This window comes from Rhyacophila brunnea, unplaced genomic scaffold, assembly GCF_057557595.1.
Source record: "Rhyacophila brunnea isolate RB1 unplaced genomic scaffold, BYU_Rbru_1.0 scaffold_1, whole genome shotgun sequence".
NCBI classification, from domain to species: Eukaryota; Metazoa; Arthropoda; class Insecta; order Trichoptera; family Rhyacophilidae; genus Rhyacophila; species Rhyacophila brunnea.
Window position 1 is genome coordinate 4,939,293 of NW_028232751.1, and position 16,766 is coordinate 4,956,058.

Here is a 16,766-nt window from a genome sequence, read left to right on the forward strand (position 1 = left end):
ACTAAAGAATATAACAAGTATTAACAATATTTATAAAAAAGAGTAATTAGAATTGGTAGAGCTTTTAAGTGGACTGTAGTTATCTTGAGGGAGATGAGGAGGTCGGATCTAGGGGCGGGGGCGATGGAACAGAATGCCAAACACTGACCTTTGTGATGATGTTTGATAGCTCCGTGGTCTGGTTTCAACTGTCACTCGGGCGGTATCGTTGTTTTGGGTCACCCGGTTCATACACTCCCGCACTTTGTGACACAGTTTATGGATTATATGTGAGGGTGTATGAATGATGATGGTAGTTTATGAATGAGTCTGTATCTATTGAGTCAATCACTTAAGTGACGGAAAGCTATTAGAAGCCCGCACGAGATGCAACTCAATGTTCTTTGTAACACCGTCTCTCATAACCCCTAATTGCTTATTGAATGTCTTGTAACAATAACACTGGGGATTAGGAGGTGGGTGAAGAGATTAGGAGTGGAATGGGACTATATATGGCCCAACCAAGAATATTAAATTGAACTTACCGAATGAGCTCAGTTGACATTTTTTTTCAATAATTTATAAAACCATTTCCACCGTCCATTCTCACGCAAGTGATAATAATCATAATGACATATAAGTACATATCGTCACTGTTCTGGCAGAAAACACTAATTCGAAAAAATGACATATTGAGTTAGTACCAAAATGTTCCTTATTTCAAACTTTACCGTCTGGAAACCTTCTTAATAAATAAACAGTCTTTATTTTAAAGTCACCCTTTTTACGATTACTTAATAAACTCACATGATAAACCATTATTTCAAACATTTTAACAACTTCAAAGTCAAATTACTCAAAACTAGTATTCTCCAGTTAGTGTGTTCTGCCAGAACAGAGACGATATTGTCTCTGTTCTGGCAGAACACACTAACTGGAGAATACTAGTTTTGAGTAATTTGACTATGAAGTTGTTAAAATGTTTGAAATAATGGTTTATCATGTGAGTTTATTAAGTAATCGTAAAAAGGGTGACTTTAAAATAAAGACTGTTTATTTATTAAGAAGGTTTCCAGACGGTATAGTTTGAAATAAGGAACATCTTCGTATAACTAACTCAAAATGTCATTTTTCGAATTAGTGTCTTCTGCCAGAACAGTGGCGATATTTTTCCTTAAAACTCTATTACTCAGCTTATTCAAGCTTAGCTCACAAAGATTCTTCATTTTCCACCATAATATTATTATGTATAACTGACTGTACAGTTTATATCTATGTATATGTATCACCAGGGCTTTTTTGTAATGTAACGCGGTGGAACGGCGTTCCAGCTCCTTTTTTCATTGTATTTTTAACGGTTCAAAAGCAATTAGACGAAACCGTGTTCGCGTTTACATAGTACAACTTAATTTTCCTGAATCATCTCATATGAAAAGACATAAATAAAAAACTATCGTGTTTGATATATGCATCAAATTCTATTACCATTTCTTCAAGTGAATGTGAACGCGAATTTTCGCAAATGAATCTAATTATTACCCCCCAATAAGAGCTTCGTTGAAGACCAAAACAATTTCGGAACTTTTGTTCATCAAACTCGTCGGACCACCTTTGACACTTTTTGATCCTTCAAAATACGTTGATCGATGGTTACAAAGTGGAAGACATTCGGCCATAAACTCTAACACTAAAAAAAGGAATCAAGATGATTTGCCAAACGAAAATTGGATTGAACTTTGGAAATCACCATAGCTCCCACCAAGGGGGGATTGACGGAGCTCTAGACTGTGGAATTGACCAGATAAGTGAAATAAACGCACATTAAAATTTTTCTCTAATCGTAAAAAAATCGCCTGCGGCGCTAATTTCCTTAAAGCATATTAACATTTTAAAATATGTGATTGTGTAATTGCATTTTTGGTTAATGTTTGTTGATACACTGAACAGAGCGTCACACTGCATTTAACCTTAGTCATAGGTAGGGGGCCGCCAAAGAACCAGGTCTGGGGGCCCGCTTCAGGATGTGTGGGCCATGGAAATCACTATATACTTTTATTCAAATATATGATGTTTTTACAATTTTATTTTTGACAACTTTAGTTCTTTATTTTTTGTTTAATTTTTTATGCGCTTCGTCGCTTAGGAAAAGTTGCTTTAAATGATACATAATATTTGAATATAAATTTCTTTAGTAGTTAAGAAGTTTGGCAAAAAGTGAGTTCCGACTTTAAAAAAAGCCCTATTTTATCACAATATTGATTCACTGCGCCGATATTTATATTAGCTTAAAAGCTTTTTATTTTTTGATTAATTAATCTCGATGTAATACGATAAGGTTTTAGAAACCTTCATATTTATTTAGAAACTCGTTCTACTCAATAATGAATGCTTATATCTTGAATTCAGTGTTTTTTTACATATCTGTATATTTTTTTTGCTATACTGTAAATGCGATTCTGTGGCGATTGTATGTCTTTCTTTCGCAACAAAAAACGAGAAAATCGACGGGAAACAGGCTCTTAAAATGGAGGCACAGTTTTGTATTCAAATTGTATATTTAGATATTTTTAGGTTCAAAATGTTGAAATGGGTTATCACAGGTCAAAAATCTTATGGAACTGAATTTTGAATCGTTTGCAATAAAACAATATTTTTTTTACGTAAGTATTAATTTATACTTTTGTCTATGAATCATTTATTTATGAAATGGACAAAAAAATAACATCATAGTAATTTAACTTTCATTAATAATAATAATACATCGGTGTGTGTACTTATGTACACGCATTAGAAGTTATACTTCTTTGGCGTAACAAAACAAAAACATTATTGGAACGCCGTTGATTTATTTCTATACACTTTAAATTATATTCCTAAAATAATTATGTAATGGTTTCTCATTGTTTTTACGTATGGCACAGGTACTACCTATTACTGCTTGCGGTTTTTGCGATTGTTCACGTAAACATTGTAATAATGATCGTTCAACCTGTAAAAAAATCGGCGTGTGTACTTATGTACGCGCGTTAGAAGTTATACTTCTTTCGAGTAACAAGACAAAAACAAAACTTGTGATAAACTAGATTATTTAACTGGCTCTTAATTATCTTGTTAAATTACAAGAAAAAGGACCGCTTATTGGAACGCCGTTGGTTTATTTCTATACACTTTAACTTATATTATTAAATTATATAATGGTTTCTCGTTGTTTTTACTTTTAAAGTACCAACTGTCACTCTGACGTTTAATAGTTTGTTTACGTAAGGAATTGCAAATGGCCGACAATAATAAATTCGCTGCCTAGGCAACGAAACAATTCTAAACAATAATATTATACTGTATAATCGTCACGATTTCAGTGGCGTAAAGGTAGTGCGTTTCGCTGATAACCGAACAATCGGTGGTTCGAATCCAATCGAGTGCGTTTTTTTTCGTGTGAAAAAATATATTATGTATTACATGTCCGAACGCGCCAAAAGAAGTATAACTTCAATAATGATAATAATAATTTTTTGCCCACATATTGTGTGTTGTATTAGTCATATAAGGGTCCATGAGATCTAATCTGGTCGGCTGGGTAAAGTATTCATTATAATTTTTCAAGTAATATTAGTATCTGAATTCACAACAGCAAATTATAACAAAGAGTGACAGGTATATCCTTATTATTACATTTTCATAGCTCGGAAAATCCAACGAATTGTGCACGTTTTTTTTTTAAAAGCAGTTTGGTTTGATCAATAGGCACGCCATAAGGATAATTTTCAAAATTTACCCAAGAGTGCATAAATTTCAATTTTCTATAATAATTACCGTCAGATTTTGTTGATTTTCACATTGAACATGTATTTCATTGTGCTAGATACTAATTTGAAGTCATTTTTTTCAATTGGAAATACATAACATACTGAAATGGTGGCTAAAATTTAAATCTTCTATAATTATTACCATCTGATTTGATAGATTTTACAACTTTTTAATAGCTCGTATTCTTATTTATCCGGTGGTTGTTTATCCAGTACAAATCTTGCAATCCATTTTTAACTAGCTTCCCGACTAGCTAGACATTTGAAACTTTTATAATATATCAGAACACGATTCCAATGCAATTTTTTTTATACTTTTAGCCATCTTTAAGTATAATTGAATTCTATTTCAGTTAATGGGAAGGTTAAGGAAATAAAGAACAACACCTGACAAATAAGAATACGAGCTAAGAAAACGTTGTAAAATTTAAAAAAAAGTTTTATGAGATTCCAATGAGGGGCTTTTATTCTAAAGAGGTAATAATGTGAGGATAACAATATATTTTTATTACAAAGTGCCATTAAAGTATCAATTGAAAGTAGGTGAGTATTACAGTATTTTATTTGTTGCCTAATGTTATCCCAAGAAGTTATTGATACTGTGACAAACACAAATTTTAATATTATCATATTTCCACTTTCAGGATCCATATTTTCATATCGCGTATCATATTACAATTCTTTTCAAATTGGGGTGTGCTTGGGCAAACTAACCGCACCCCATATTATGTACTGTCAATGTTTACAAGATTTTCCTTCGAGGGATGTTATAAGATGGCGGCCATCTTTGGATTACAAATTCATATTTAATATGCACTCACCTTCCTGGCCGACTCTTTAGTTGGGTCTTTACCCAACCAATTTATTAATGCTCCTATCTTATAAACGGAGATTTCATTAATAACGGGGGAAATGGATTGTGAATATTACTCGCATATGGGAAAGTAATTAATTGAGTGTAGATGCATAAAGCAGGCAGTCTGCAATTAGGACAAAAATGAGTTATCATGTTTTTTTTTTAAATCACAAAGGCTCTCATCATACAAAAATATTCCACAAATATATTTTTACCAGACATAGATTTTCAGAAGACCGTCACATTACATTAAAAACTAAATGGTATATATATATGTAACTTACCTTGTCAAAAGTTATTCAAATACATAGGTTATGTCGTCACTGTTCTGGCAGAAGACACTAATTCTAAAAAATGACATATTGAGTTAGTTATACCAAAATGTTCCTTATTTCAAACTTTACCGTCTGGAAACCTTCTTAACAAATAAACAGTCATTATTTTAAAGTCATCCTATTTACGATTACTTAATAAACTCACATGATAGACCATTATTTCAAACATTTTAACAACTTCAAAGTCAAATTACTCAAAACTAGTATTCTCCAGTTAGTATGTTCTGCCAGAACAGAGACGATGTATATCCCAGGGATTGCAATACCGAATGTATATATCGTCACCGTCCAGGCAAAAGTCACCAACCCTGAAAATGGCAGTTTTGAGTTGAGTATGTCACCCGAAGCGTAAAATTATGTTCTTTAAGATGTAAAACTCACCACGGTACATTAGTTAGTAAAATTTTGCTTAAATCCGAATTATTTGTTTTTCACTAAATGACTTTCGATAAAATCTTAACAAGCAAAAGTCATTATAGGTGAATAGACATTATTGACTATATAAAATAAAAATCCTTCGTTATAAATATACAAGCAAAAGTCACTATACTATGGATGGTGAGTTTTACTGATCCTTCTTTTGGCCAACATTGTTCAGATTATTAACAATCAAAAGTCACCAAACCATAATTGAGCTATCTTGTCTCCTTTAAAACATTCCAGATGTTTTAATTAGCATCAAAAAGTAAAATTACCTTAAAGAAATTATTAAGAAGACATGAGAAAATAATTTAATGTAGATAAAACCTTAAAAACATTAAAATCTAATTTTTCCTGCATTTTAAAACTTTCAAATTGCGATATCTCAAAACTATGTTTTTAGGGTTGGTGACTTTTGCCTGAACGGTGACGATATTATCAATACCGGTATTTCGGTATTTCTTATTGAATACCTGTATTCATAAAAAATATTGTAGTAAAAAAAGTAAGTAAGTAATAAATATAACTATTAAACTCTATTTGCAATACTATTTTATGGCAATCTACAGTGCCTACCTACATTTATTATGTTGACCTTTGTAAATATGTACCTACGTATAGATCATAATATTATAGAACTGTTATTTTTTTACAAATACTATAAGTCCGAATACAGGAAAATCTCTCTCAAATTCAATGTTTGTTGGATGTACCTACTACCAACGTTAGTTAGTTAGTTATAGAATAGTTATTGGAAATATTTACCACGAATGTTTTCTTTTTCGAAATATGTTAATTCATCGAGACAATTCAATAAGTATATTTGAGGGATTTTGTTTTAGTGTTATTTAACTTTTGTTGGTTTAAGTCAATATTATATTTGCGTTTTGGCAGCATTAAACTGATATACCAAATTTTATATTCAATATAGTAATGAAAAAAAAAATATTAAATTCATTTTCGAAACACATAAACGTGTATGCTTTCTTAATACCGAAAATACCGGTAATTTGATTTTTGAAACCGGTATTTTGGTATTGATAAATAATTGAATACCGGTTTTGCAATCCCTAGTATATCCATAGACATATTATATTATTATAATATCTAACAATAATAATATAAAACTCCACTGCACCCAATATTAACGTATGAATCAGAATGCAAACAGCATGAGAGAAATATGGATATCTTTGAGAGGGAAGTTGTGAAAAGAATCTTTGGGGATGTTCAAGAAAATGGTATTTGGAGGTCAAGGTCACACTTTATAGGGGCGAAAAGATCACGTGGCATATGAAAATGCAGAGATTGCGGTGGATCAGCCACGTGCATATTACAATGCCGGAGAATATACCAGAAAGGCGTGCTATGTATATTTTTATTATATATTTCTATACCTATATCTATTGTATATTTCTTAAACATTAATAAAACAGAAGTAGCTGCTTATCAATAAATATAGTTATTAAAATCTTTTTAAAATACATATTATTTTATACCAAAAACCTACATACCTGCATTTATTATGTTGACATTTAAAAATATGTATTGATCATAATTGTAGAACTAGTGATTTTTTTACAAATATTTTGAATATATTGATAATTTTAACTAAAGCCCTCAAAAGTTCATCAAGTGCAAATAAGTGTCGCGGCTGCAGGAAAAGCTTCCGAAATTCAACGCTCGTACGTCATCAATAATTATAGAACAATTGAACACTTTTGTCACGGATGTTTTCTATTTCGAAATAATATTATGATAATTCATCGCGACAATTACTTATATAAATTATATTTGATGAAATTTATTATTTTATTTAGTTTTATTATTTTTGCACCTCTGTTGGATTCACTCAATATACTTGCATTTTAGCAGCACATGACGTATAATTCATTTTCAAACACGTAAACGAGTGTGCTTTCTTAATACATAAAATTCCGGTATTTCGGTATTGATAAACACTGAAATACCGGTTTTGAAATACCGGTATTGCAATCCCTAATAACAACGAACCATACGCAGTCTTAATCGTAGGTCCTCAATTGCTAAGGAGGCGATCTCAATTATGTTTGCCGAGCAATAGCCGAGATTGGTCCCATTTCTCATTGACTCGTGTTCCTAAATATTTATAGTGGTGGGTCACACGATCAATTGGTTTGTTGTGTATAACAAAATTGGTGTTTGGTATCGCTATTTTACCACGTTTTTATTAGCTCGTATTCTTGCTTGTCCAATACAATTTTTTTCTTGTTTGTAAAAATTTTGCAATCGATTTTTAACTTCCCGACTAGATAGACATTTGAAACTTTTAGAATATATCGAGGGCTTAGTGTTAAACAACACTATCTACAAAAGTGCAACTTTACAGGAGAGCCAAAATCGTTATTTTAGATTCTTGTAACTCTACAAGGGAAATGTTTATTTAAAACCTAATGTTAATATTTTATAATTTATTGTGTATTGTACGTTTATCTTGCTTATGATAATGTTAAAATTTATAGGGGTAGTTTTAAAAAAATATGAAAACAAGGGTAACTTATGTAGTTAGCGTTAAACTTTACTGACGATTTAATAAGAAATTAGAAAAGATTGACATAACGTTGTTTGACTATCATGTAGCCGTAAATGTAAAATAACGTTATCTCAAAAAAAACAAACACTTTTTTGTAGATAACGTTGTCTGACTTTAAGCACTCGATATCAGAACACGATTACAATGCATTATTTTAATACTTTTAGCCATATTTAAGCAGAATTGAATTCATTTTCAGTTAATTTTGTTTTGTATGTTTCGGAAAAAAAATCGTAATACTTTTTACGATTTTTTATCTATTATTGGATACTATGGAAATCAAATTGAAATGTCAAAATGACATTTCTGTATTCTATATTTATAAAGTATTTCTATCAAGTACAAAAAATATATTTATTAATACATATAATTAATTGTCAAGTTTATATGATTCAACAGAAAATTTAAAAACGTGGTATATAAAAAGTTCTTTTTATCTTGTTATTATTTTATACTAATAATAATTTCATCCTTATCTGTGGTATACATTCAAAATTGGAACGAACAAACTAACAAATAGTATTCTTTTAAATGTAGATTATTATAATATTTTTCTGTACTTAATATAAAAAATGACTAAGCTTGCAATGTTCCGTAGCTACAGTAAGTTAGTAGTAAATAAGGGAGAGGAAAATTACAAGGAAAATCCATCACCTGAATCTCTGGCCGCGAGGCGTTTATAGTAAAACTGAAAGCTTTAGCCGTTTCAAGATTTTTTTTACTCCGGCTTACGACGTCATTTGAGAAATTTACAACAAGAAATTTGTTTCGCAAAGTTGAGCAACATCGAATTAAAATCAGGATGGCGAGAGAGGCTATGAATAGAATTAACATTGTATTATTACGATAATAAGCTATTTGAAGTAGAAGGCTATCAGTCGGTACCTATTGTATTAAGAATTTAAATAATATTAACACCATTATTAATATAAATACTTACAACAAAGTTTTTGTCGATTTATAAATACCACAAAAATAAATGGTATTAATAACTCTCGGTGTTACCGATAGCCGCGTGGTTTAAGCGCCGGTCTATAGTGGTCTATACGAATAATAGCTTATTTATGTACCTACTTACGTATATATTCTACTCATATTTATTGTTGAGTAAATCCGCAGACGTGAATGCCGTAAAGGTCCAAAAATAGATGATTCGAAGACAAAAGTAGAGATAGAGAGTTTTGCTGACCCAAAATCGATCAGCAAGCAAACAACTATGTCTATCTTGAACTACAATTTATATCTATTAACTATAGAATTTTTTTGTTATATGTATATATTTACACCCACGGTGGCCGCGCGGATTAAGCGTTGGACTATCACGCCGTGGGTCTCAGGATCGAATCCTGGGTCTGGCAAAGTATACATATTGTTTTTCAATTTGTGTATAAGTCAGAGTATGGACCTAATAGGTTGAGCAAGTGGCTGACATCCATTTCTCGTAAAAAACAAAATCTGTTATTACAAACCTCTACTCCGTGGAGGCCCATATGATCCTATTAGGATCGGACATGGTCGAAAGAAGAATGTTACTACTACGTAATAAATGATGTGTGTTAAAGTAAAGGGACGTAAGCCCTAAAAATGTGTTATTTATGCCGAATTAACATACATACATATTACACAAATGAAGTGGCGGTAGGCTGTTAACATCCACCATAAATTGTGTCCTTTAAGCTTTGTCAGTCATACGTATTTTTTTTCATTGAAATAAGACTACAATTTACATATCGTGTTGGTTAATTTTTAAAATTCAATTTAACACTGCGAATCCAAGCCGTAATAGATAATAGTCAAAAAAATACTCGTCTATCTATAAAATATCTAAAATTATGCAATTAAATCTAACATAAATTTGAATTTTTTTCTAGATAGAATACTTATTATTTTTTTATCTATTATAGTTTGGTTTAGGCAGGGCTGAAACAAATGAACCAGCAATATGTGTAACAATATGTATTCTTAATTCAACGAAAATAAATTAATATTAATGAAAAAGTTTGTACAATTTTGTCGTATCGCCCTAAATATACCAAAACTATTATGATTTGGTAAGGCAGGGTTTAATTGGTTTTTAAAAACTAACCAACACCATCTGTAAATTGTATGTATTTCAATAAAAACGAATAAGTACGACTAACAAAGTTTAATGTGCACTATTTATGGCGGATCTTAACAGCCTACCTCCATCCTTCGCTACTGCACAAATGGGTACATGATAAAAGAGAGTTTAATTTATTAACACCTTCTAATTAATAAACTCCACACATAAACATAGGAACACCAAAATTATGTATGTTCAATAATAATGTTACATTCCTACAGTACCTCGGCCACCTTTTGAGAGGAAAAAGGTACAGCATTCCCCAACTTGTCATTCAAGTAAATATCAGAGTAGCAAAGGACGGTACTGCATTTCATGGCCCCCGTGATTAGTACGAGTGCAGCTCCACTGAACTATTCCGGGTGGTAGATGATGAATCTAAGATAGCCTTGATGGTGGCCGACCTCCGCTGGGGGATGGCACAATAAGAATAAGAAGACATTCTTATCTTGTGAATTATTCGTTGAATAAAAAGAAATAGTCAATTATAAATGATTAGCTAGTTCAATTAAGTTACAACAAAAAATCTTGGAGTGATCCGTGACGTCTAAGTCGTCGTAAGTCTTGTTTTGACACCGAGCAAGTTATTTCTTTAAGAGCGTACATAAGTGAAACGGCAAATAATTTTCAACAGTATGTGGAACGAAATTTCCCAGTCGTCGCCAATTGGAGACTGACGGTCGAGGTGTGAGCACGTCAATTTGTTTTGTGATGGCGTCGGAGGAATATATTCTTAAATCGTGTAAAGATCACTAAAAAACGTTCCGCATGTACTTGAAAAAGGAAACATGTCAATGAATATAATAATAAACATAACATTAAAAGGACGCATGTTGAATTTTTATAACAAATTATATTTCGTTCGGCTCGCGTCATTTGCACAAGCCGCGCATCACCTAGTCACGATCTTTTTAGACCATGCCGCAGTTTAAGCATCTACATTTCCATCATAATGAGAAAGAAGTAGGTACATTGTGCATATGTTTTCTTTTGCTAAACGAATGAGGTATTTCATATTGTTCATATTGTCCATCGCAAATTTGTATATAATATGTAGGTGATGCAAATGAAAATATCTTAGATGATATTAAGACCTAAAATACAATAAAGGTGCAACTTTATATATTACATCAAACACAATATAACGCAATATAAACCCAGCATTGTGCAGGATCTTATTCTGAAACACGTTCTTCCGAGAAAATTACTTCTGTAACTTGCATCGGGGAATCTTAGTATTTCTAAGTGTATATATATTATAATATAATATATTATACAACTGTAGGGTTTGCAATCCCGAGAACCCGTTCAATTCTTAATGAATGTATGAACGTGTAATTTTTGGAAAAGTGTCAAATATAATATTTTCATCGGTTTATAGGACGAAAATTTAATAATAAAAAAAAAACACCCGAAGCAGTGGAATACTACAAATTTTCAGTGCTCCGGCTCCGCTCCTACTCCGGGTAAAACCCCATTGCTTCAATGCTCCGTGCCCCTGCTCCGAGGTCCGCTCCAACGCTCTGGTTAATTTTGCCATAATTGAATCGACATACATAAAACAAATGTGATTTTAGTGATGGTGTGTCTGGTCGGTAACTTCCAACAGCATTCGGAAGTGGTGTTTGTTCAGAACAATTCGTTCATTTTTACCACGTTTATATTAGCTCGTATTCAGTACAATTTTTTTCTTGTTTGTCCAATACAAATATTGCTTTTTTAACTAACTTCCAGACTAGCTAGACATTTGAAACTTTTAGAATACATCAGAACACGACGACAATGCATTCTTTTAATACTTTTAGCCATCTTTAAGCAGAATTGAATTCATTTTCAGTTAATTCTGTTTTATATGGAAAGTTATTATTGTTGGTTGCTAGCAACTAAATTATTAATATAATATACGTGCGTTACTATGGAAATCAATATGAAACGTCAAAATTACATTTCAGTATTCTATATTTATTCAGTATTTCTATCAAGTACAAAAAAAGTATTTATTAATAGGTACATAGAATTGTCAAGTTTACATGATTCGACAGAAAATTTAAAAACGTGGTATATAAAAAGTTCGTTTTATCTTGTAATTATTTCATGATGTTTTTTACGTCACACGTCAAAATGATTTGCACCCATAAAAAAGTGTGAAATAAAAAACGATATCTCTAAATACTAACACTATTGTATATACTTGGTACAAATAGAACTGAAATAAACTAGGTCGAACGGAAAGAAATTGGTAAAAAATATGTTTTCACCAATCCCGGAATCGGGATCGTTGTCGGGATTGCAATTTCCGTCCGAATTTGAGATCCCTAATATACAGGTACATCACAACACAATAGTATACAATATTTACCTACAATTTGTAAAATTGCATTCGTATTTGAACTGAACTCAAGCTAAAGATTCATATTTATGAAAGCTTTCGATAGAATTACACTAGTGTGGAAAAGCATATAATATAATATACAATATTAATATATTTTATGTTGGTGATCAATGGCGATCTTTCCAGTGAACTTGGAATCTGCATAGATGTAGCGGGTTCTGCAATCAGCCAACTTGGAGTCCCATGGAAGTCAAGTATGTATTCCGTGAGGACTATATGTCCTTTGTTCAACGCGTGCGTATGTATGGCTGTGAGACGCGGCCTCTTACTAAACTTGAAAACGTCTCGGCTTTTTAACTTTGATACTAAAACACGCGCGTTAACATGATCTTACTCCTTACTTCATGTATCGCTTGTCAATTTATGGCTACGGCCGTATGTTGTAGCTTAGCCACTGGGAAATTCCAATAGAAATGGCGTATTTCTAAAAAATTCTACCTTATTCTTAGGTCAATAATTATTATAAAGCAAACATCATTTGTAGAATGTTTATCACATTTAAATGGTCAAAGACATAACTTATAATCAGCATCTTTAAAATTATCTTTAAATGTGTAAATCTTGCCCATTTTTTGAATAATAAAATGCCTAATTCTAGTCAAATTTGGGATCACAGAGATTATCAATATAATTTTTATTGTAAATATTTCACTATAATAATGTCGACGTAAATTTTACTAATGGTTTTATAAATGCTTTTAAAAATTAATAAACATAAAAAATCTTAACACCACTTCACATGGACGTACTGAAATATGACTATATTCTAAAACATTAGAGCGAGAGGTTTAAAATAATACTATTTTATGTAATAAAAATACTTTATGCAGTCATAAAATGTTTAAAATAAATATAAAGGATAATAAGGCTTCAAAATTATGTAAATAGATTATCTACAACGTTTAAGGAATGTCCAGGATCATGCTTTGAAAATAGCATAAAAGCTCCATTTTGACGTACGCTGAGCATATGGGCCGTTAAGCGAAGCAGATCCTAACCCTATCCCTATTTTCCAACCCCAACCGTGAACGTAAGAAGATAGAAAAGGTGCTTGAGTTCTATGGCGCACCTAAACTCGTCTGTGAAAAAATTGCCGCATGGTATGCAAAAGATTAGCCACCCCTAATGTAGGGCTTAATATAATTTTACAAACTATCTACAATTTGTATTATTATTTCAATAAAAACAAATAAGTATTACTGACAAAGTTTAGTGTGCACTATTTATATCGAATCTTTACAGTTTACAGTCTACATCCAGTATCCACCCTTCGCCACTGTGGTTATATAGGGCATAGTATTGACAAAATATTGACACTAGACAAACTTTGCGACTACAAATATCTCACCAAGTTGTAAAAAATAAATTTCTGTGAATTATGTAAGTTATTATAAAATATAATATGGTATTTAGGAAATATTTATTTCTCTAAAGGAAATAAAATAAATAAACAATAAATATTGATCATATATGTTATTAGGACTGGTGTGGCGGTTACCAACTAGGTCACCGCACACGACGTGTTACTCAGCTTTCCAAGTCGTAAAAGTATCCAGTCTGAGACAATATATTATAATATAACATATATTACAGTAAATTAATTACCTTAAAAAAATACGCCTGAAAAGCGCATGAGTCTTCTGCGAAATTATAATTTTAAAAACATTATATTTTCAAGTCGATGACAGATGAACAAAATAAATGAAAATAGCGTTGCTGTCATTCGCATTATGAACAGAAAAATAGTTATTATTTTAGTGGATGGATACTCTGGATTCAAAATATTGAAAAATAACGTGTGTTTTTACCAGACCCGGGGATTAGAATCCGGTACAAATCTGGGACGATACCGTTTGGATATTGAGGATGTCACGATTTAATTTTACGTGCATATTATTATGATAATATATAGGGGGACCCTTTTCTGTTATTCTACATGTTTTTTTCTTATCAACATGTCAATTTCGTCTGGTTGGAAGCACATTGTATTAATTAAAATAAAACACAATAATGTAGTACTTACGTATTTCACATCGTTTAATAATAATCAGAACCGGTTAAGACAGCTTCAATGAGAATTCGTCATCTGACTAAATAAATAAGGTTACAGATTAAAGGCAAAATTGTTTATTGATATAGAAAATAATTAGCTAAAATTCTAATAAATTTTCTGTTCCAAAATAAATATTTACCCAATTAAAATTTTATCCAGCTTTTCAGAAAACATTGTTTTTATCACACTTTAGTTAGTAGTTAAAATGCGTAAAACAAATATGAATACTTTAATAATAAGGTAACAATAGTAATAAGGCAATTTTCTACATTATAGATGCCAGCATTAAGTTCTTAATAATAAACAATAATTTAGCTATTTTACGTACATACTTGGATGAACTTTAATAATCTATTAGTCTGAACCTTTCCAAGCGTCTAGACTCTGGACGCATATCGTTGAACCTACTACAATAATTATTGTTTTTAAAATGTATCCTAAATTTATATAATGATGATATAAATATTCTTAGAAGTGTTTGTAATGTTTTTCAATATATTTCTTATCAACTTATCATAATAACAAGTTACTTTTTGCTGTTATACAGTTACTTTATATGAATTCAGATATTGCATTAACGACGACTTTTGTTGACAAAAAGTTTGTGAAATACAAACTTAATTAAACACTTGATACTGCCGACTTTGTTTCACGGAACTGGATTGAATTTGAAGAAATTACTTTACGTAATAACTCTGTTACAAGAAGTTTTTCCTTCTTTTAATATTTTTCTTATAAAATATAAGCAAACAAATTAAAGTTTTTTTTAATTAAATCAAAACTTAGGATATGTCGGCGTAACCTATATACAAAGTTATATTATATAAGAGAAGTTTACGGCTTGCAACGTGATAAATGTGTCTGGTTGGTTAATAATTAATACTTACCATTAAAAATATATGGGTAATAATAAAACATTGTATTTATTACATATTCGGTCACTGCGTCCTGAAGCAGAGACACTGGTTATAATATATTATGCTAGACTCGATAATTTTGAATTGAGAGACTGATATTTATAATAATCGAAAGTCTTCAATTATGCCAACCCATTGCCGACTCAAGTAGAAAGCCGATACATTCACAACGGCTGGTCCTGCTTTTGCCGCCCCTCCCGTTGTTGTTTATGGATGACCTGTCATATCCTGTCATTGTTCTATAGAGTGCTCATACTGACGCGTCTGTCGTGTTCACACAGGGAATAGTTTGATTTGAGTTACATGCAATGCCATTTATATGGACGAAGCATCTGGAAAAAAAAATGACACTCACTTTTTTGTCGGGTCTGCCGAATGGCATAATCTGTTCTAACGCCATTACAATAAAGTTGATATTGCTATAAATTCCCGATGCATTTTGTCGGGTCTGCCGAATGGCATAATTCATATTTTAATATCAATATCGTTTGCTCAAATAAACATTGACACTAGAAATACTGTTCTAACGCCATTACAATAAAGGTGATATTGCTATAAATTCCAGATGCGTGATATCGCATAATGGAAATTGCGAAATTTTGTCACGCGACGTCAACCTATACATGTGCAAATGTCGCTTACTTGCTAGCTACTGTACTGAGTGCGTTGTCCATTAATAATGTCATTGGTTACATGACAAATAATACACTAGCATTAACACACCTTCTACAAATGTAATGCATAGATCAATGCTATATATTTTTAGGAAATCGATATTACCACCGGTTTTTGTATGAAGGACTAGTCTGACTTTGACAGCTGATGAATAACAGGAATGTATATTATTTATTAATAACACTGATAGTTAATATATTTAATTTGAGAACTTCTTGTAATTGAATTTGAAACGAGAAAAGGCGAATAAATATGTCAAGCAATCTGGGATCTGATTTTGACAGCTGAAAAGTGGACCACTCGTTGCTTGTGCAAAAAGTTATGCTCAGGCTTTATTAATCTAAAAATGGCAGTGGCCAACCTGAAGTTATTCTGACCTCACAAAAATATAACAAAATTGGTGTTCCGATCTATAGACGTGATTTAAAAAATAGCGCCAAAATGTAAATATTGAAATATAAAAATACTAAAGCCGGTTAAACGTCATCGGACAAATTAATCCACCAAGCGATGAAACAGTGATTTTGCTAAAGTGCAAAGGATTCTGTAATATTGGTTGCAGACATTAGGTATTGTAATGATATTTCTTAACCGCTTGTACGAAGGAAATTGTATTTCGCTCACTGGCCATTATCGTGTCGAGCATTTGACAGATAA

The 16,766-nt window shown here is 31.5% G+C and overlaps 1 protein-coding gene across 1 annotated transcript in view; it reads left to right on the forward strand.

Moving 5' to 3' along the window:
• Window positions 1-6,634: 6,634 nt before the first annotated feature.
• The window catches only part of LOC147079397 (PDF receptor-like), a 126,021-nt gene continuing 115,889 nt past the window's right edge, over window positions 6,635-16,766 (forward strand). The window contains exon 1 of the mRNA XM_085960406.1: window positions 6,635-6,653. Coding sequence (XP_085816532.1) covers window positions 6,635-6,653 — 19 coding nt within the window. The remainder of the gene's footprint in view (window positions 6,654-16,766) is intronic.